This window comes from Anas acuta, chromosome 6 (assembly GCF_963932015.1).
Source record: "Anas acuta chromosome 6, bAnaAcu1.1, whole genome shotgun sequence".
NCBI classification, from domain to species: Eukaryota; Metazoa; Chordata; class Aves; order Anseriformes; family Anatidae; genus Anas; species Anas acuta.
This window is the reverse complement of record NC_088984.1, coordinates 32833330-32852803: the sequence shown is the minus strand read 5'-3', so window position 1 is coordinate 32852803 and position 19474 is coordinate 32833330. Positions and strand designations below refer to the sequence as shown.

At 45.1% G+C, this 19474-nt stretch overlaps 1 protein-coding gene and 1 long non-coding RNA gene across 14 annotated transcripts in view; one reads left to right on the top strand and one right to left on the bottom strand.

The window, feature by feature from the left end:
• The window catches only part of UNC80 (unc-80 homolog, NALCN channel complex subunit), a 133816-nt gene that overhangs the window by 112087 nt on the left and 2255 nt on the right, over positions 1 to 19474 (top strand). For 11 of the 13 annotated variants that reach the window (XM_068686395.1, XM_068686390.1, XM_068686384.1 and 8 more), the window contains 11 exons: positions 171 to 296; positions 2167 to 2290; positions 3055 to 3261; positions 4578 to 4762; positions 5364 to 5529; positions 6442 to 6621; positions 8636 to 8774; positions 10841 to 10897; positions 17037 to 17118; positions 17609 to 17720; positions 19003 to 19214. In XM_068686395.1, coding sequence (XP_068542496.1) covers positions 171 to 296; positions 2167 to 2290; positions 3055 to 3261; positions 4578 to 4762; positions 5364 to 5529; positions 6442 to 6621; positions 8636 to 8774; positions 10841 to 10897; positions 17037 to 17118; positions 17609 to 17720; positions 19003 to 19214 — 1590 coding nt within the window. The remainder of the gene's footprint in view (positions 1 to 170; positions 297 to 2166; positions 2291 to 3054; positions 3262 to 4577; positions 4763 to 5363; positions 5530 to 6441; positions 6622 to 8635; positions 8775 to 10840; positions 10898 to 17036; positions 17119 to 17608; positions 17721 to 19002; positions 19215 to 19474) is intronic. The other 2 variants (XM_068686389.1, XM_068686397.1) reach the window with 1 other exon arrangement.
• Positions 2284 to 6890, bottom strand: LOC137858527 (uncharacterized). Its single transcript, XR_011097799.1, has 3 exons — positions 6447 to 6890; positions 5855 to 6107; positions 2284 to 2728 (listed from the first exon to the last, which is right to left on the bottom strand). It is a non-coding gene; the product is annotated as an uncharacterized lncRNA (long non-coding RNA).

Here is a 19474-nt window from a genome sequence, read left to right as displayed (position 1 = left end):
TCACTGGCCCCAGCTCCCACAAAGACCACTGGGCAGGGGCTGGTTCTCCTAGAGCCACCCCAACCCAGTGCTCGAATGAAAGGCCCCTCCATTTCATTGATGTTGGAGGATATGGCATGGATGAAACTGTTAGCAGTCAGTTGTGGTGATGTGCTCTGTTTGTATTGCAGGTGATGGGAGTGGTAGGACCCTCCAGTGTGGCTGACGGATTACCCCTTCTTCATCTCAGCCCTTATCTCTCGCCACCTCTGCCCTTCAGCACAGCTGTTGTCCGGCTTGTAGCATTGCAGATACAGGTGTGTCTGCCCTGGCCTGCGGCCAGGCAAGTTTTAGCTTCTGGTTGAGACACCAACTCATCGGTGCTCTGTTTTCTTTCTGCAAAGCTGGGCAAAAACTGTGGAACATACACCAAAAATCAAAGAGAAGCAACATGTAAATTCTCCCATCTTTTTGACGGCTTGAACTGAGCTCAGAATTCACCCGTCTACAACAAGCATCCATCAGCTTAACACTGCTGATTCATGTCCAGGGAGTTCGGCTGATTGATGCTGTTTAAGGCTCTGACGAGCATATTAGGATTCCCTGCAGTACCTAAGGAGCTAGCGGAAGTTTCCTGCCATGGGGAGATGTGCCCTGGCCTGGGTCACGTCCATGCAGCTCGACCTTCTTTCTCGTCGGGTGCATGTGCGTAACTTTGAGTGGAGTTTGGGCTCTTCTGCTCTTACCTGAGCTGGTTGTACGGTGTGCTAGCTCAAACAGGCAGGGCAACTTGGCTTTTCAGCTGCTTACTCAAGAGCATCCTTGTCCACAGTAACAAACCCATCCCGTACTTTTGGAAATTCATCACTTTTCATTTCTCATAGCAGTGCCACAACTATTACAGAGCCTTTCTGCCTCCATATTCCTCTCCCTCCCCATTGGCATGAAATCAGACAAAAGGGAGACATTGGCAGCAACAGAATGAAGAGACAAATTTCCTAATTTAGCTCCAACTTGCATTTTAAAGTATGTATTGGCACATCCAATTGGATACTTCAGCAGGTATTTTTGAGTGGTGGGGCTGCTTGGGAAGCAAGGGTTAGAGGAATCAAGACACATTGCTTTTCTTCAGAGTGTGAGGCACAAAAGGACTTTTTGATACTGACTCGCACATAAAGGGCACAGATTTCTTCCAGCTCTGAGGTAATATTTCTTTGATCGCAAGCTAAAAAGGGCCACCCTCAGCTTCTCTGAAATCTTTTCTCTCTTTTTTTTTTTTTTTTTTTACCTAGGTACCAAAAAAATCATTTTTAAACCATATTGGGAGTTTTCACTTATATTATCTTCTCCCTGTTCACTCCTTCTTTTCATGGGTTTTAAATGGAACAAAAACCAAACATGTCAGAAAAACACATGAGAAGCCATATTCCTAAGCCTTCCTGCAGGATATAAAATAGAAGTACTTCACACCCCACAATAAGTCATATTCTGGAGTTTCTCAGCCCAGGTCTACAAGCTCAGGGGGTTACAAAGTTCAGTTGCATTTCACAGCTAAGTCTATAGCAACTGGGAAATTGCAGATGAGCAGAGGTTTTAGTGATAGTCATTTGTGTTACCTCCTCTAAAGAAGACAAAAGACCTTCAATTTGGGCTTCAGTGAGTCAAGAAGTAAATGTGCATTTTGTTTATATTTCAGGAGTTCAGGGTTTATGTTAGGGAAGATGACAGAGCAGCACAAAGTGAGGCAGAACAAAAAATGTGTTCTAGAATAACCTTCATGTTCAGACAGCAGAATATTTAGGTTATGTCATTTGTTCTATTTTCTCTGTTCATTTTTTTATTCCTTGTAGTCTGGGTCAAATCCTGTTCCCGTTCACAGCAGTACAGAGTTTGGGACTAACACGCAGTCAGCTCCTGTGGGATGCTTCTGATATTGTTAATGATGCCTATGAGTAAGGAATCTGGGCTTCTTACCTCTTGGTTATGAAAAAAGCAGGTCATACCCATGTTACTCTGTGAAATCCTTTTACTCCTAACTGGTCTCAGGGCTTCTAATTCAATCAGGTCATCAATGCCTGTGTTGAACTGTGTAAACAGGGTGCCTGGGGGACCGTCATTCCCTGCGGTAACTTGTGTGCGTGATCTGCTGACGAAATTGTTTAATCCTTTCTTATTATTACTGCACAGGCTTTGAAAGAAGATTTCCCCCTAAGCCATGTCGTCTCCCCATTCACCAATCAGGAAAGAAGGGAAGGAATGCTTTTAAACCTACTGATTCCATTTGTGCTCACAGTAGGATCTGGAAGCAAAGGTCTGACTAATTTAACAAAAAGAAATTTTCTCCCCCTTTTCTGACAACTGATGTTTGCACTTTCGCTGCTCTCTGTTGATCTTTTTTTTTGTTGTTATTATTATTATTTTTTAATTTGGTTTCCTGTCACTTACAGTGTGTCAGCTAAGTGCCCTTGGGGTCTGAGACTGAAAAGAATCCCACTGGGAGAAGTTGTTGTTTCTCCTCTTTGTTTCAGCTGGGCCGTGGTTCTTGAGTCAGGTCTTTCATAGACGTGCTCCTTCTTTTGAAACTGGAGTGCAGGGCAAGACAAATGTGTTGTAGCAGAAGCCACGGAGGGGAGCAGAGGTCACAAAATTGTGTGCCCTTGTGGTTTGCTGTCTGCCCAATCCATGCCACTAGGCTGGCATAAGTCCTGCTCCTTGCTTTCTTCTATAGAGTGTGATCACTGGTAAATTCCTAAACAAAAGCAAAGAAGAATGGAGAGGGGGAGGTAAAAAAAAAAAAAAAAAAAAGGAAATGAGATCACGAGACCACTGAACGGGACGTTCTGCTGTGCTGTGTAGCTCTGTGTTTGTGTCTGTCTGTGTTGGTGTTAAAATAAACTTTGCCTTTGCTTGCAGGAGGAGAAGCAGCATAACAAGTTGTGGGGGACGGAGTTTTGGCTTGGGGGACATTTGAGATTGCCCCACATTTTGGAATGGAACAGGGTCTGGATCTTTTGGTTGTCTTTGATGGGATGTAGCCTGATCTCTCTCTCTCTCTCCCCTCCCAATGCATCTCAGACAGCCCCTGGCTGGAGCAGCCTGAGGTCCTGCTGCTGCTCCAGACTGTTATCAATATCCTCCTGCCACCTCGCATCATCAGCACTTCCCGCAGCAAGAATTTTATGCTGGAGAGTTCTCCTGCCCATTGCTCCACCCCGGGGGATGCGGGGAAGGACCTGCGGCGGGAAGGGCTGGCAGAGTCCACCAGCCAGGCTGCCTACCTGGGTGAGTGATGGCTTCTGCTCGCCTCTGGGAAGAGAAGTCGCTCAGTTTTCGTACTGCCAGTATATAGCAGAGAAGCCAAAAAAGGCTGGTTCTCTGCCCTAATGTCACAGCTTCACTGGCCCACGGTTAGCTCTGTAATGCAGGTGAAATGCGGGGCAGTCTGCCTGCCCGCTGGCCCTATGCACGTGTGGTCTTTCCAGACTATCATTCTCCCTGCTCACTGTATGCTGCTGCCGGGTAGTACTGTATTCTCACACGTGACCCACAGGTGAAAGGAAAGAGAAAACAGTCAAATCAGAGCTCCAGCAGCAGTACAGGTTATCAGAGCTATATGGGGGGCCCTCCACACAGCTCCTCTGTGTCCAATTTTGTGAGGGCACTGACCCAAAGACTTGCATTCAGCTCTTTGTTAACCCCTATCTGAGGTGTGGGTACTACTGATGAAAAACTGGCAACTCAGCACTGATGTAGCTCCCTGCTCCAACAAACTTGTATGTAGATGTGTGATGGCTGAGATATCCTGGCCATCCCATCAAGAAAGATGGAGTAGAGTAGTCAACCATTCCCCCAGCAATTTCGAGACCTCCGTTGTTCCACAGGGTAGATTCCCTGTCTCTCCTGCGAGCTAGCTGTTGGTCACAGCCCACTTTAATGGAGAGCATTGTTTTGAACCTCATCTCTGCTCATCCCCATTTGTAATGCAGTGCTCTTGTGAATTCTGGCCCTTGGACTGGTTGTTGTTGTTCAGATTACAGTGAGACTGGGGCTTAAGCAGCTGAACTGCTAGGAAGGTCCTTTTCATTACCCTGAAGGTAACCTGGAGATGATTGTGCTCACAGGGTGGCCCTTTCTGTGGCTGTGCTTAATAGAGGTTTTTGAGGTTGTCTGATCAGACAGGGCTGCATTCCCATCCTGAGCTGCTTTTGAAATACCAAAATTGATAGCAATACCTGAATTCCAGGAAGACAATCAAATTATGCTAGAGCTCTGCAGGGAGGGAGAGGGGAAGAGCAAAAAGTACAGAGGAACTTGGGTGTGAAGTAGGAACATTCCTCATGGGTAAAACTGCAGGAGGGACTCTCAGTCCTGATCCCAAGGCCATTTATTAGGACAAGGTTTCCCTCCTTCCCTACGCTGTTTGCAGACTGATAGAAAAGAAACTCGTGACTCTGAGGTGTGTGGGTGTGCAAGTGCATGTGCATGCATGCATGCCAAGGTTTGTGCCCACCGTGGCCCCCCCGTTCCTCCCTCAGCACTTGTAAAGGGACACTAATAACACCTCTGACTGTCCTTTGCTGGTGTGTGTTCCCATGTAGCCCTGAAGGTGATCCTTGTTTGCTTTGAACGCCAGCTGGACAGCCAGTGGTACTGGCTGAGCCTGCAAGTCAAAGAGATGGCACTGCGGAAGGTGGGAGGGCTGGCCCTGTGGGATTTCCTCGACTTTATCGTGCGAACACGGATCCCTATCTTTGTGCTCCTTCGGCCCTTCATCCAGTGCAAGGTAACAGTTGCTTTGGCTCCTGCTAGATCGCTCCCTGAAGATATCCTTTCTTCCCTTGCTGAAAACAGAGGCAACAGCGCTCCTGGAAGAACCAGGTCTTTATGTAGGGAGTGATGTGTTAGTAGGCTTGTGAAGCCCTTGAAACTGAATCAGAAAGCTTTTTGCTAGACAACAGCAAAGAGTATGCCCATCATGGACAGACAGCTGCTGGGCTGGGGCGGCCAGGGCTTAAGCTAATCACAGCTCTTCCCTCCTTGCCAGGTAGATTGAGACATGGTACTCCACCTTATTTAGCCTTCTCACCGTTTGGACAGACTGAATCATCTTGGAGGCAGGAGCTGTCTCATGTCTGACGGCAGAGTTTAGCCTGAGGAAGCCCTGATCTCCATGTAGCAGTGAGATTTTGTGTCTGCTCAGTCACATACAAGGTTGTCCCTAAAAGACAGGCAGAAACTTCTTATAGCTGCAGTCAAAACCATGCCTACAAAGAGGACAGCCTGCTGGCTACGGGCTCGTGCTGATCTGAAGACCAGTCCCAGCTCCCTGGGTATCGCTTCCCCGCCATGCTAACATGTCCCAATGTTGTTAATGCCTTTCTCAGCTGCTGGCCCAGCCGGCTGAGAACCACGAGGAGCTGACTGCCCGGCAGCACATCGCTGACCAGCTGGAGAGACGGTTCATACCGCGCCCCCTCTGCAAGAGCTCCCTCATCGCAGAGTTCAATAACGAGCTGAAGATCCTGAAGGAGGCAGTGCACAGCGGGTCTGGTAAGGAGGAGAGGGAAGAGCCAGAGGGCCATCAGCCCAGTCTGGCCAGCTGGTTTACTTGGGAATTAACTTGTGAGACAAACCCGCCAGCTCTCAAGGAGGGGCTTGGGATAACTCCCTCACACCTTGACAGCTTGTCCCTGCCTCTGGCTCCATGCCCAGCCCAGCTTTGCTGCTGGACAGCCACCAGGAGTGCAGGGTAGTTGTGAAACACCTTGTTGTGCCCATTTTTTTCCACTAAGACCATGTCCTAGCAGCAGCCTCTCACTGCCACAGCTGGCCTGTGCAGCCCTAGGGCAGAACCCACAACACAGCATGCCCTTACCTACATCTCTGTAAATCTTGAGCTGCTGGTGTAGAAACGGATGTATGTTCGTAGTTCAGCAGCAGATCTGTCTCCTCCTTTCTCCTCTTGGTCTTATGTTGATTTTCTGTACTGTTACCAGTGGGCTCGCAGTGCAGTGAAGCTTTTTCACCACTTTCCTTCCATGAGGGGACGTCTGCTGTGACAGTCGCCCTTGTTGCCACAAGATGGCAGCCGCTGCTTATGTACAGCAGGAGATTTTATGTGCTTTGTTCTTAAGAAAGGAAAGAAAAAAAGAACATGCCTCAAGCTTTTTTTCCTCAGAAATAATTTGCCTTCTTCCTAAATGTTGAAGCAGTAAGGTTAAGGGAGAAAACCAGACTGCAAACAAACAGGAAAAAAAAAAAAAAAAAAAAACCAAAAAAAACAGACACAACAGAGGTTTGGGATGGGGTGAGACGGGGCTTCTGTGCCTGCTGTATCACCTCTGCCCAGCCACTGCCCCACTGCTCCTAGCAGTCAGGTGCCCAGTGTGACAGGAATGTGTCACTGGTTGCTGGTTCCCAGTGCCATTACTGACTTGGGTTGGGTTTTCCCACTCTTTGCAGCTTACCAAGGGAAGACGTCTGTGAGCACCGTGGGCACCTCCACCTCCGCATACCGCCTGAGTCTGGCCACCATGTCCCGCTCCAACACAGGCACTGGCACAGTCTGGGAGCAGGACAGCGAGCCGTCCCAGCAGGCCTCGCAGGACACGCTGAGCCGCACAGATGAGGAAGATGAAGAAAGTACGTGGTTACTGATTTGAGCAAAGCTCCCAACACTGAAGGTGTTTTCTGGATGCCCCCGAGGACAGATAGGGAGGGGAAGGCAGTTGTCACTGTCCCAGTGTGAACAAAACGCCCATGGGGGCACAAGGCTATGGATCTGGTGTTGCTGCTACACAGTCCGTGGTCTTAAAGCTTGGGTCATTCCGTATCTCCTCATCCCTTCCTGATCTCTGGGTGGAGAAAAGGAAGGGCCTGAGCAGACATCTAGTGTGTGAGACCCGGGCTGACACGTAGTCCCCACAGTGCTGGCAAGGCATTAGCAATCAGTCCTCTCTTTGACCTTCATCCCGGCAGAAGGCAGGGGTGGTGGCTGGCTTTGTAGTTAGGGTCCAGTTGCTGCAGGGTCTGAGTATTTCCTGCTCATCACGTCTGTCTGGATGCTCTGACATGGAATATGTTGACCTCGTGCTGCATGGGATCCAGCTGTGGCTCTGCAGGGTAGAATGTCTGTGCGCTTGTGTCACTTGATTCACAGAGAGGAAATTAAGCCTTAAACCTTCTGACAGCAAAAGCTTGATCTCTCCTGTGGGTAGCTGGCATGTTCCAGGGTTGCCAGGCTTTCTGGTGCCGGCTTAAAAGGAATGAGACGGTGAATATCCTGGGGACTAATTTGCAATGACCTCAATGTTGCTTTGTCATTTCAGCTGAATTTCATGTTATTCTTGGAATTTTGCCTTCTCTCTGCTTGTGAGCTGTCCATCTGCTTCTGAGTTGTCCGTCACTGAAAGCCAGGGTAGAAAACTCTGCTTGTATGTCATCAGGCTTGGGTTTCCCTCTGCTTTAGCAGGGATATTGTCTTCTGGTGCTGCAAGGGTTGGTTGCCTCAATGCCTTGAAACTCAAGCACTTTGCTTTTGTATTTGAGGATTGCTGACTATTCCCAAAAGACATTAAGTAAAAGGGGTGAAAATAGGTGGCTCAAAAGAAGGGTCTGTGCAGTTGAGGCAGAGCTACCTTTTGGGAAAGAACAGTGAGCCTGAAACTTCTCAGGTTCAGCCCAACATTATTTCAGCTGGGTTCATTGCTAAACATTGCACGGTCCACCCAGCATTGTTCTGCTGATACATTTCTCTGTTACACGTTGTGGCAAATGCTGTTTTCAGCCTCAGATTAATGATGAGCCACTGTGTGGAATGATGAGTGCTGTCTTCTATTTGCTTATGGCAGTATTACCTCAGCCCTGCCTTGGCTTAATGCTGCCATAAAGTATTTCAGTATATCAAAATTGGAAAAGGTCAAAAAGAGAAGAGAAAATTACACAAAACTTCCCCTTTGTTTCATTTGTTTATTTATAATTAGAAGTTGTTGTGGTAAAAACCACAACAGAGTCATTTCTTTCCAGATACTTGATGTAATTTGAAACAGCACTGAAAATTTAAAGCAGTCCTGATCACAATCCAACTGTCTGCAAAGCACAGCTGCAGTATGATGTGCTTGAGTCAATTTATCCAATTTTTTTTGGTGACATTTTAAAACGCATGTCCCAAAGGGTGTTAAAGGCTGTCAATCCTGCCTTTTGCTTTGTTATGGATTTTATCTTTTGTAACAGTGCTTTGCTATACTGGAGCAGCCATTTATTCATACCATAACATGTCCAGCTACAACTTTTTTTGCCAGCAATCACTATATATCACCCAACGATTTATTAATCACAGAAATTAAGCCTTAGTAGAAACCAGATTCCCCAAACACATTTTCCTGGGAGTTATATAAGCTGAAAGCAGACATAAATCCCTGCCTCGTGTGTGCGGTGCTCCTCGTTCTGCAGGGTTTTATGCGTATGTCTTTCTGACCAGCGTTTGTAAAATCTAGTGGAAGCACTGAAATTTGCAGACTTGGGGACTTGGTAAGTAAATGCTGGGTACACCTTTGGCATCCCGTTATTGTTCGACAAGTATAAATGTGGAGGTGGGGGTTTGGGATGGTTGCTCCCTCTCCTTTGTTGTTTTCTTTTTTTTCCTCTCTCTTTCTAGATGACTCCCTGAGTATGCCCAGTGTGGTAAGTGAACAAGAAGCGTACCTAATGGGTGCCATTGGGAGGAGGCGGTTCTCCAGCCATCTCTCCAGCGTGTCTGCACCTCAGGCTGAGGTGGGCATGTTACCCAGCCAAAGGTAACAACATGGGCTTTTCACCTTTCCCATTATATTCACAAGAGCAGAAATGGTGCAGGTATATGATGTGGAAATCAGAAATGTGGGATAGGAGGATCAGCACCAGCATAGTGATAATAAATTTATTCATCCTAAAATAGCATTGGACCAAGGGTGCATCTTTGGAAATAATGATTTTCCAGGATGACTTGTGTTGCATAAGGTCCAAAAGAAGGAGCTGTCATTTCTAGAAACTTTCCTCTGAAACAGTTTCAGACATCTCCAGCAGTTTTTTTCCTCTGCTAGTACAGTGGGTAGCACAAGGAGCAGATGTGATTTCTAGGTTCTGTAATGAACCAGGGGACTGTGCACAATCTGCGTTGGGAGCATGGAGTAATCCCCAGATGCTGGGCAGAGGGCAGAGGTAGTTTGTTTGATTTTTTTTATTTTCTTTCCCATGCAGACTTTATCCTTCTTAGAACAGTAACTAGATCATCTTGGACACCAAATGTCCAGCTGAAAGATGGGATTTAACAATTTAAACCCAGAAATATTAACGTTGATAGGAATTCCCTTGAATGCCTTATTCCTGGTTGACATGGAGTGGTGAAAAAAAGATAGGAATTTGGAAAATGCGCGTCTTTAGAGCGTAGAGACAAGTTTTGCAGTTAAATGTGACTTTTTTTCTAAGTAAACAGTGTTTATTGTTTTGTTTTTCTGTGGCATAGTTATCCAAAGATATATAGTTATCCAAAGATATCTTGACAATGGATAGATTAATTTTTGTTAACTCCTTTGAACCTTTAAACAGTAAATTCTGCATTATCTCCTGACCAGCCTTGGAAAATCAAACAACATTGTTCCCTCCCAGTCTTGCTTGGAAGTAAAAAAAAAAAAAATAACCTTGATACATGAAGGAAAAGTAACAGCTGTGGTACATACCAGCAGAGATAGGAGAAGTGATTTACAAGAGAGGAGTTACACAGATTTTATCTGGGAGTTTTCACAAAAGGGCTTACAGGAACTCATTTGACTTTTGAACCCAATTGATTCAGTCCCTTTGTTTCTTAAGAAATTAATATGCAGGACTGCATTTTCCCCAGATCTTTCACTACAATCTTGAATGCGTAAACTTCATAGGAGTCACAGCTGACTGATAGCAATGTTGCTTTGTGCAATCCCAAGTCATGGTTCTTCTGAGAAAAAAAGAGTTTAATTACAACAGAGCTTTACTCTCTGCTTTTGATGTACACCATACACCAGGAGAATCGCTTTTCATCTGTGTAGGGACGGTACAAGCTCAGCAAGCACAATCAGAGTCTACAATATCATGCCCTTTTTAGTTATGGATGGTCTCTGGGCTTTCAGGCTGCCTCACAAATGTAAACTAATTAATGCTAAGTAATATTATTATTGCTTTCCTGCTGGTAACCCAGCAGACTGCCTTCTTTCTTTCATGATTTTCCTGTGGCTGAGAGAGCTGCTCCTGCCTCGGTGGCTGAAGTGTAGAAAAGCAAAGCGATTGTGTACTTGTTTGCCAGGATCCACGCCAGCTGTTTACTTACAGTTTCATTGCACTACGAGACCTTGTTTTCCAGGTGGTTGTCCTTAGAATTGTACCAGAATGAGAGTGGTCTGCAGCTCCTGGGAGGCAGATTAGTCCTCCCTCAGGAAGAACTGGCTTGTAGGGAAGAGGGAAGAAAAAAGCTTTCTATGAAGCTGGAAGTAAATAGAACCAAAATAAATGAAAATGCCACAGGAAAATGGCTTGGAAAACAGTTCCCTGACCTTATATCCTCTGGAAACACATCCTACTGAAGTCCTTAGCTCCCCAGTTCAGAGCAGAGATGTAGACGTCTCCACGTAGTGTAAACTCCCTCTAACAACTACTCCTGTTATCAGATGTTCTTTCAGCTCCTCTGACTCATATATGTGCTGTTGAGCGTGCGAGACCAATTAATGTTACCGTCCTTTTTTACTTTTTATTCCGTTGATATTTTTTCCCTTTAAAACAGAGACAATCGCATGCTTTTTTTTTTTTTGCATTTTCTTTCCCTAAATTCTGAATCTCCCTGCCCCTCCTGCAGTGAACCTAATGTCCTCGATGACTCCCCGAGCCTGGCCACTGAGGGCAGCCTCTCTAGGTACAGTGTTAACACTACCTGTCTGTCAGTGTGTGTGCTGGGAAACGAGCCGAGCCGTTTCCAACCTCCTCTGTCTCTTCCCCTCACCTTTTGTTGCTCTCTCCATCTCTGTCTCTTGTGGCTCATTGATATTCAGGCCTGCAAGTCAAAGGTGTAGCAACCCACCTTCAGTTTTCAGCTTTGATTGCCAATAACTCGGAGGAAGCTAAGGGGAAGGGGAAACAGCAAGTGCAGTAGTGGTCTGTCTGGCTAGCCTGGGTTTCTCCCCTTGTTTAGCAATTGCTTGAAAGGCATGAGAAAGATTATCCATGAGGCATTAGCTGTAGCCTGTTATAAGCATTAGTCTGGAGGCTTACACAAAGCAGACATCTGTTTTTCCATTCATCTCACGATGCTGTCACCACAAAAGACTTACTAACAATATCAAGCTGTTTTCTTTAACGTTCGCTAATAAAACTAATTACGATAACTCCTGCAGAACAAAGTTCTCTGTGGATGCTTTGCAGTAATTCTCATTGTTTTTGCAAAGTGTTCCCAATTCTCAAATGGCAGCTTTAGAAAGCTTGCAGGTGAACACCATGAGTCCATGCTTAAAGTTGCCCTGTCAGAACTGGAGCTCAGGCCGAGCTGTTGACCATCACCTGTGGATAGGGGACTTTGTGTGCAAGCACTGTTAGGGCTGTGCCTGTCAAATGGGTCAGAAGGGAGCTTGGAAGGGAGGTCTGCACCTTTAACGGCCACCTCAGTCGTGCCAGTCATCCTTTTGATCCCACTGCTCTGCTCGTACCTCGCAACCCATCCTCACGAGGTCGGAGAGCTCTCGTGAGTCCCAAGAGCATCTCTGTCTCCTTCCAGGGGAGCATGGCCCATTCCATCGGCAGCGCTAGGATAACACACTGCTTCATTACTTGACCACCCCAGCTGAAGATGTGGATATGCTGAGAGGCGTTTGGGGTGGGAACAGGCTGCTTTGTTCATTCCTTCATTCCTCTCAGCTGACGAATGGAGAGTTTATCCTTGGTTGTGTCACTGAGATCATCTCTCATGATTCATAGTGGCCTTGGTGTGCACGAATCCTGCTTTGGCAGATTGGTCTCTAAGTGGTGCTGCTGTAGGAGTGGCATTAGGAAAAGACATCAGCTTGTTGGCAGAGGCAGGAGTATGGTTATCTGCTTTTGTGATGCAGGAAAATTGATTGCATGGTCATCTGAGCATGCTTAAAGAGAACAGAAGCCATTCAGCCAAAGAAGCCAAGGGCCATCCCTTATGTGGAGCTAAAAGCTCACCACAGTTGAGGAGGATGAGGAGAAGAGAAGGTCTGGATCTGAGTTAAAGCCATCGTGACCTGCTATCAGGTTACATCACTGCTGAGTTTGAAATGTTTTGATCTCGTTAAGTGGGAGTCACTCCTAATAACAGTGATGAGGCTGAGGAATATGAGACAGCCAAGTCAACAGATGAGTTCAAAAGCAATAATTTATTTTGAACCCTGAAATGCAATCAACTGTACAGTGGGTTCCTGCTAATTTCTGTCAGACCAGTTTTCGCTAGGGACCAGGACACTGCGTCCTCCCCCCTGCTCTTTGGTACAGAGCTTTTCCTAGATAAAGAGCTTAACAGATGTACTTGGGAGTCAATTCTGTTAAGGTTTATTATTTTTTTTCAAGTAGTGGGCATGAGAGCTGCAAAACCTTAGAAAGAATGAAGACGGGGAAATACTGCAAGTTCGTATGAAAAAGCCAGATTACAGTTCCGTGAGCAAGAAAAGTCATTTCAACTGCATTGTTAAATTTGCAAATTGGATTCCTCCTCTAAAGCACAGAAGTAATGAAGCAGACACTGCAGGAGTTTATTGTGCTATGGGGATCATAGGACAGAATAAATGTGTTTTTACATTCAGGAACATCAACTTTGAATAAAGCAGGCTTCAGTTTTTCTTTCATAACTTTGATTTTGGCTGGAGCACAGTAGCAGCAGTTTATGATTGCCTTATGAATTCAAAAGCTGATGTTTAGTCAACTGACACAAAGAAATACATCATATGGAGACTAGACCTCTATGGAAGGTAGGAGTTTTAAATTAAAAAAAATAAATAAAAATAAATAAATAAGCAAATAAAAAATAAATAGGGATAAAGACAAGAAAGAATAAAGCCTGTTTCCCTTTGTTCTATAACAATTAGAGACAGCTGTGTAGAAGAGCAGGGAAGACAGGAAGGGGACAGCATTTGGGTGCTCAGAAGCAAACAGACAGCATGGGGTACTTGGAGCATATGTATCCGGCATCATGAGTTGTAGTAATAATTTCAGAGGAAAGGATGTTTCCATAAATCAGGAAAGGAAAAATGAGAACTTGCTATAATGGAAATCTGTTGTACAAAGACATTGTCCTTAATGTTTGTAGTTACACCTATCCTAGCTTCATGGTGCCTATTAGGGAAAATCAGGGCAAATTCGTATTGCAGGCATAGCAGACCTAACACCAGCATGACTAGGATGTGTCTGGGAATACGAGAGCTGGAGTTCATCTACATTTTAACCCATCTTCCACTGGCCTTTGTCCACTAACCCCATCACTCAGATGCCTTGGGATGTAGATAGCGTGTACATTCTACCACAGTGGCTTGGCAAGCATGTACACCTTTCATGGACCTTTAAACTCCTTGTTTCCTTTGTCTGTGTTTTAGTTTTGTCCTTTTATTTTATTTTATTTTATTTTATTTTATTTTATTTTATTTTATTTTATTTTATTTTATTTTATTTTATTTTATTTTGGTATTTTATTTTATTTTATTTTATTCTGTAGCTGCATGGTTTATCACTCTTAATTCCAACCTGGCAAAGTTTCTTTTAGCCCCCACTGTGTGACTGGCTGTCATTTCATGTAGGGATGGCAACATGCTCCCATGAAGTTGGGTTTGTTTGATCTTTTACTCACCTTTCTGCCCTAACTATGAAGCGCAGGAGTAACAATACTGTGAAGACAAAACCTCTGACAGAGATACTCAGGGAGTGATAGAGCATCTTTGTGATGGGCAGGAAATTTTTCTATTTTGTTCTTCCCAAATAAATTTATATCCCAAATAAATTTATGTAGTGCAGCAAACCCCTTATCGATCACATTGCCCCAGGAGGGAAAGGTACTGCCAGCTGAAATGGCATTTGATTCACTGTTCCTTGATTGGGTTCCACAGGCTGCCGGAAAAGCAGTCTATTTCTGGTCAGGTCTGGTAAACAAGGAGAGACAGAAAAGGAGGGAGGGTTTACACGGAGTCAACAGTCTGTCTGACACACTAATTTTCATGGAAATACGATCAGCAGTGCCGTTCTTTGATGTGAAAACAAACCCTCACAAAGTGAAGGGTTGTATCTGAAATTTCAGCCACTCATCTGAAATTTGCAGTCTTCACGACGCTCTCGCCCCTTCTTTGCCCCCTCCCCCTCCCATCCCTTCTTCAAAATTTGGAGATAAAAGGCAAAAAGACAGCCACAGCAGGACTGTGCTGTGTGCTGGCAGCTCTGCAAAACGGTGCTGCTCTCTGATCCACCATTTGTCTGCAATAGTTATCTGCAATTCCAGCTCATAAGATCATCCTGAATTATACCAATTTGCGTAATGATTCAGTGCTGGAAATCAGCATCCACCAGCTCACTAAACTCATTTCACTTATGATATAAGCCAGGCTGAAAATCACAGACTCCAGCAGGAAGACACGAAATCCAGCCCTTCTGTTGCTCACCTTTCTATTGTTTGCCTTCAGTGCACAGGTTACTCCATGGGAACCATTTTTCTCCTCATGTCTAGCCTCTGTGCCCTCATGTGGTCCATCTGCTCTCTTTATCTAATGACTTTTTCAAAGTATTTTTGTGATGCATGTGAAGTGAGTTTGTTTTACCACTCCAAACAGTGTTTTTGTAGGGAATAAATCTGTAGTCTGCCTGCTACAGACAGCTATGTCTCCTCACCCGTAGAGCCAAGAGCTACTGTTCCTTCATCAGACGTTGTAACAGTATTGGCAAAAGCTAGTCCAACAGCAAATTATTTTTTCAAGACTTTCTCCAGCCAATTCCTACTTAATTCACATACTGGCAGGACTCGGTTTTTATGTAACCGTAGAAACGAGATGAGGGAAGTTCTACAAGCTGTGATTTCAGGTAGTCTGGATCACAAATCAAGAGGCTAATTTGAGGGCGGCCTCTCTCCTCTAATAAGGAACGATGTGCTGCCTCTGGACCTACCAGTCATACGTGCTGCAGTTACTGCCTGGGTTAAAAACACAGTCCTGCTCGCAGGAAGTAACTCTGAGGACTCTGCTTATTCATAGGCGGGTGTTTGCATGATGCTTAGGATGCTTTGTGTGTAAATCATGTCAATACCCTACGTAAAAGCTGGAAAATGTGTTTCAGAGGCTGGTGATCTCATTTGGAAGGCTGTCTGGGGGAGAAAAGGACTCAAATATATCTTGTTTGTTCTGGCTTTGAGCTCACATAAGCTTTTCCTTTTTTCCAAACCACTGCAGCTGTGGTGAGATTGCCGAAGGCATGGCTAGGCTTAGGAGGCTGTGGTCAGATAATGAGAAGAGAAACAGCTTCGGGGGCTGAAGGTAGTGTCTCTCCCCTGAAGTTGGCAGTCATCTCGCCAGCAGAGCTGGTGGAAGCACATACATATGGTTTAAATGCGAAGTCTGGCTTGGGTTTAAACTGATAAGAGAGGAAGGAGTAGGACTTCGAGCTCAGTTAACCAGACTTTGACCTGAAGCAGACCGGGAAGCTCTCGTGTTCTCTTCTACCAAACCTATGACGAGCAGTAACTTGTGCCAAAGGGAAGAACGAGCTGTTCAGGAGAGAGGACTTTTTAAGCCTCTCCTCAGGCATCCTTCATGTCTTGTCTGACCGTGTCAATCCTTAGGTTTGCCTTCTCCCTCCGCTCCGGTAAGGGCAGATATTAAACCTGCACTCTGTTGGTGGTACTGAGCTCCTCCGGGGAGATCCAAGGAAAACATCTAGAGAAAAGAATGTTGTTTTTCTTTAGATTAATGCAGGCCAAAGGCAAAATGGATTGTAATACCAAATCCTCAACAGTGCATTCCAGATATGGCTGGGAGTTGCTTAAATAGGACGTGTGGCTCGGTGGATTCCAGTCTGTCCCAAATAAGCAGCTGCCTTCTTTAAAGGAAGTCCGTCTAAACGTTAGTTGCTATTGTAACCATATGTCTCCCAGACACAGTTCGTTCAGTTAAAATGTTTTGTGACCGCTGTCTGCTAAATGAACAACTTTTATCTGTCTGGAGGAATATACGACTTTGATGAAAATGAGGGGAGGGTGGCATTTTCGTATGGAGTAGATTTAATGATCAGCTGAATAGTAGGATGAGATGGCGTGTAGCCGAGTCTGTTTTACTGCTAAAGATTGTTTTACTGCAGATTTTCAGCTGTTGTGTACCAAGATATTAAAAACTGAAAATGTGTGCTTTTATAAATGTATATATATAATTTATTTGTATTTTTTGTTCATTCGCTACCAAGAGACTCAAGGCTGCAAGTGTTGAGTGTGAGGCCTTGTGTGCATAACTCATGCATCCATTATGTGAATAGATCCTTTGTCACTTTGTGTTTGTTTTTTGTTTGTTGACTTAAATTGAAATTAAAACCAGATGACAAAATTGTGATGAGGCTGTGGAGTCTATTTGGGAGGAAAAAAATAGCTTTTACAACATTGTCCTTACAAATGGAAACGCAAACAAGAAGGCTTTTGAGCTAGGAGCTGATCTTCTTGCCTTTGTTGACAAAGCCTATGTGGCAAAGGATGCAGAGAAGTGAGTGTTGGCTCAGTGGGATGCATCAATCAATGACTGAAAACTGAAATTTGCAGTTATTTATAGTTGGATGCTACCTGTGCGTGGCCAAGTCCTGAATGCCATGACTCCACCTCCCACCCTCTCCTAAGCCTTGGAAGCCACAACCCAACAGACACGTCCCCCCCATCCTTCAAAGACAGTATTTGCTCTTTGAAGTGACTGTGCCATTAGTGGTTTATCTACCTATCTATTTATTTATTTATGTCAGTCACAATTGCCAGGACACCTGCTAGTTACACAGGGTGCTTCCGTGCTTGGCCTAATGCTGTCGACATCTAACAGGGTGGCAAGCGTGCAGAGTGAGCCGGGACAGCAGAACCTTCTTCTGCAGCAACCCCTGGGGCGCAAGAGAGGCCTGCGGCAGGTGAGACCATGGGAAGTGAACAGACCTTTCCTTCTCTTTGATTTTTTGTTGTTGTTGTTGTTGTTTTTTCTAGTTTTGTATGTTTTGAAATTATTTCTGCATGTAACATTTCCCTTTTACGGGTTCTGTGATACTCTGGTTAAGTTAGCAGGACCGCAGTGCAAGTTGTAGCCGTGAGACCTGGCAAAGTGATAAGAAGGAAGGTGCACTTTGAGTTTCTTGGTTCTTTCCTCTGTGCACTTCTGTTGGTTTTGTGGGTTTTGTTTGTTTTTTAAATTCAAATGATGGTTACACAAAGCACATCAATTACAGTCACTATTGAAACTGAAAAGATCCAAAACACAGAAGTTCAGTAGCTGTTTTCGTATGAAGGAGATGTCTGAGCCATGGAAACGTTAAAAATGTGTATCTGTATCCTCCCTACAGAGGACAAGTTGTGCAGTACATGAACATACCTCAGCCTAACATGACTCTTTCTTCCAACATCTAGCTTCGACGACCACTGCTGTCACGTCAAAAAACTCAAACTGAACCTCGGAGCCGTCACGGAGCTCGACTTTCAACCACCCGGCGGAGCATCCAGCCAAAACCAAAACCTACCGGTAAGGCAGTGCTGCATTTCCAGAGCCAGCACTTCATATTTAAATGTACAAAATTCAATGTTGTTGGTTTTAGATTAAAGTTAGCACATTCGAAGAATAAGTAAGCTGTTTTCATCGTAGAAGTAATAGGTGCCATGTTTAACTAGTTTGTGTTCAGGTTGGTAATGACTGGAAATTGTTACCATCAACTTGCTCGTCGCTAGCCTGTACTAAAGGGAAGCCCCAGCATGCTTATCCTTTTCCTTAGTAAATGGATCAGAAAATCGCCCTTTCAAAACACTTTCATGGTTTCAAGGCCAGCACGGTGAAACTGGAGATGGGCGGTCAATGATTGCGTCTCTTAAAAGTGTGGAGGATCTAGGGTATGTGTCCTCCATTCAGGATGCCTTGTCTAAAAACTCTGGATGTGCAAATCTTGGAGCTGCTAGTAACAGTGGGAGAAAGAAGGAAATTTCCCATCATTTGCAAGCTTAACAGTTCTGAGTTTTAAGGGCTGTGTATGGAAACGAATACGGGACTGTTCCAGTTTGTGGCATCCGTGCAATGTATTTCCAGGAGTCAGCATTGCCAAGCAGAGAGGGTAGCTCTATCCCGTATATCTGGAGTGAGCAATTAACTGTGGAGGAAACACCTGGAAGAGCGAAGGTTGCTTCAGAACTTCCTGGGTTTCCAGCCAGGACTGTGCTGGGGCAACAGCGCTGCTGGAGATCCTTGGAACATAAAACTTAGACCAGAATGATTAAGAGTGGGAGCAGGGATATTTGTTCTACAGTTAAGCTTTAGTCTAGCTGTTGTCAACCCCTGATATTCTTTGTTACTGCCGGGTAGTGAACTCAGTCAGTGGCAGGAATGAGGGGTAATCAGCTGCCCTCTTTCTTTTCCGATTTTCCTGCAAAAACCGGGGCAACTCCCTTATGTGTTTGATCGTAGTTTTCCTTTTTTAGTTAAGGCAAAAATGCCTAAGTCACGTGGGGATCCAGTTCACTATATTCTGTGGTGGAATGATGTTATGGATGATATTTATCTCACCAAGCCATCACAAAGATAGGTAGGGTCAATAGTCTTCAGGAGATCCCTGACTCTTGCTGTGGCTTCAGAGGAAGCCTAGGAGTAAAAGGCTGTGAGATGAGGCGCCATTTAGACAGCTTATAAAGATGGAACGTATCACGAATCCTGTTTTAGCTGTAAAAACACTAGGGATGCTCTCGGCTCTCTTACTGTGCTTTCCTTCCCAAATCACAGCATTTTAATACCTTGCTTTCTTGGGCTTTGTACCCCTCAGTGGAGCAGAAGCGGTCGGTGACTTTCACTGAAGCTCAGCCTGAGGCAACACCACCGTCCCCAGCCAACCCCCCGGCTCCAGCAGCTCAGCCGCAGGGCTGCAGCCACAGCAGCCCCCAGGGGAGCAGCAAGCAGGAAGCGCCCAGTAAACCCGTGCTGACTTCCTCGCCCGCCATCATTGTGGCTGATCTCCACAGCCAGGCCACTGGCCAGGTAACACGACTCACAGTTCTGTCCCGGGTCTGCCCACGGCTTCATCTCAGCTTTGCTGATGGAAGTTGCAGGGCAAATATGTATAGCTGCATTACAGCAGTATAACAAAAGATGAGTAAAGGCAGTGTCTTTTCTTAAGGCTGAATTTGCTCTCCTACCCTCTACTTTTATAAACTACTCGCTTCTCGGTCTTTGCAGTAATTCTTAATTTGTAAGTGTATTCCCTGCATCTTTCCATCATAACTACAAGTCTTTCTGGA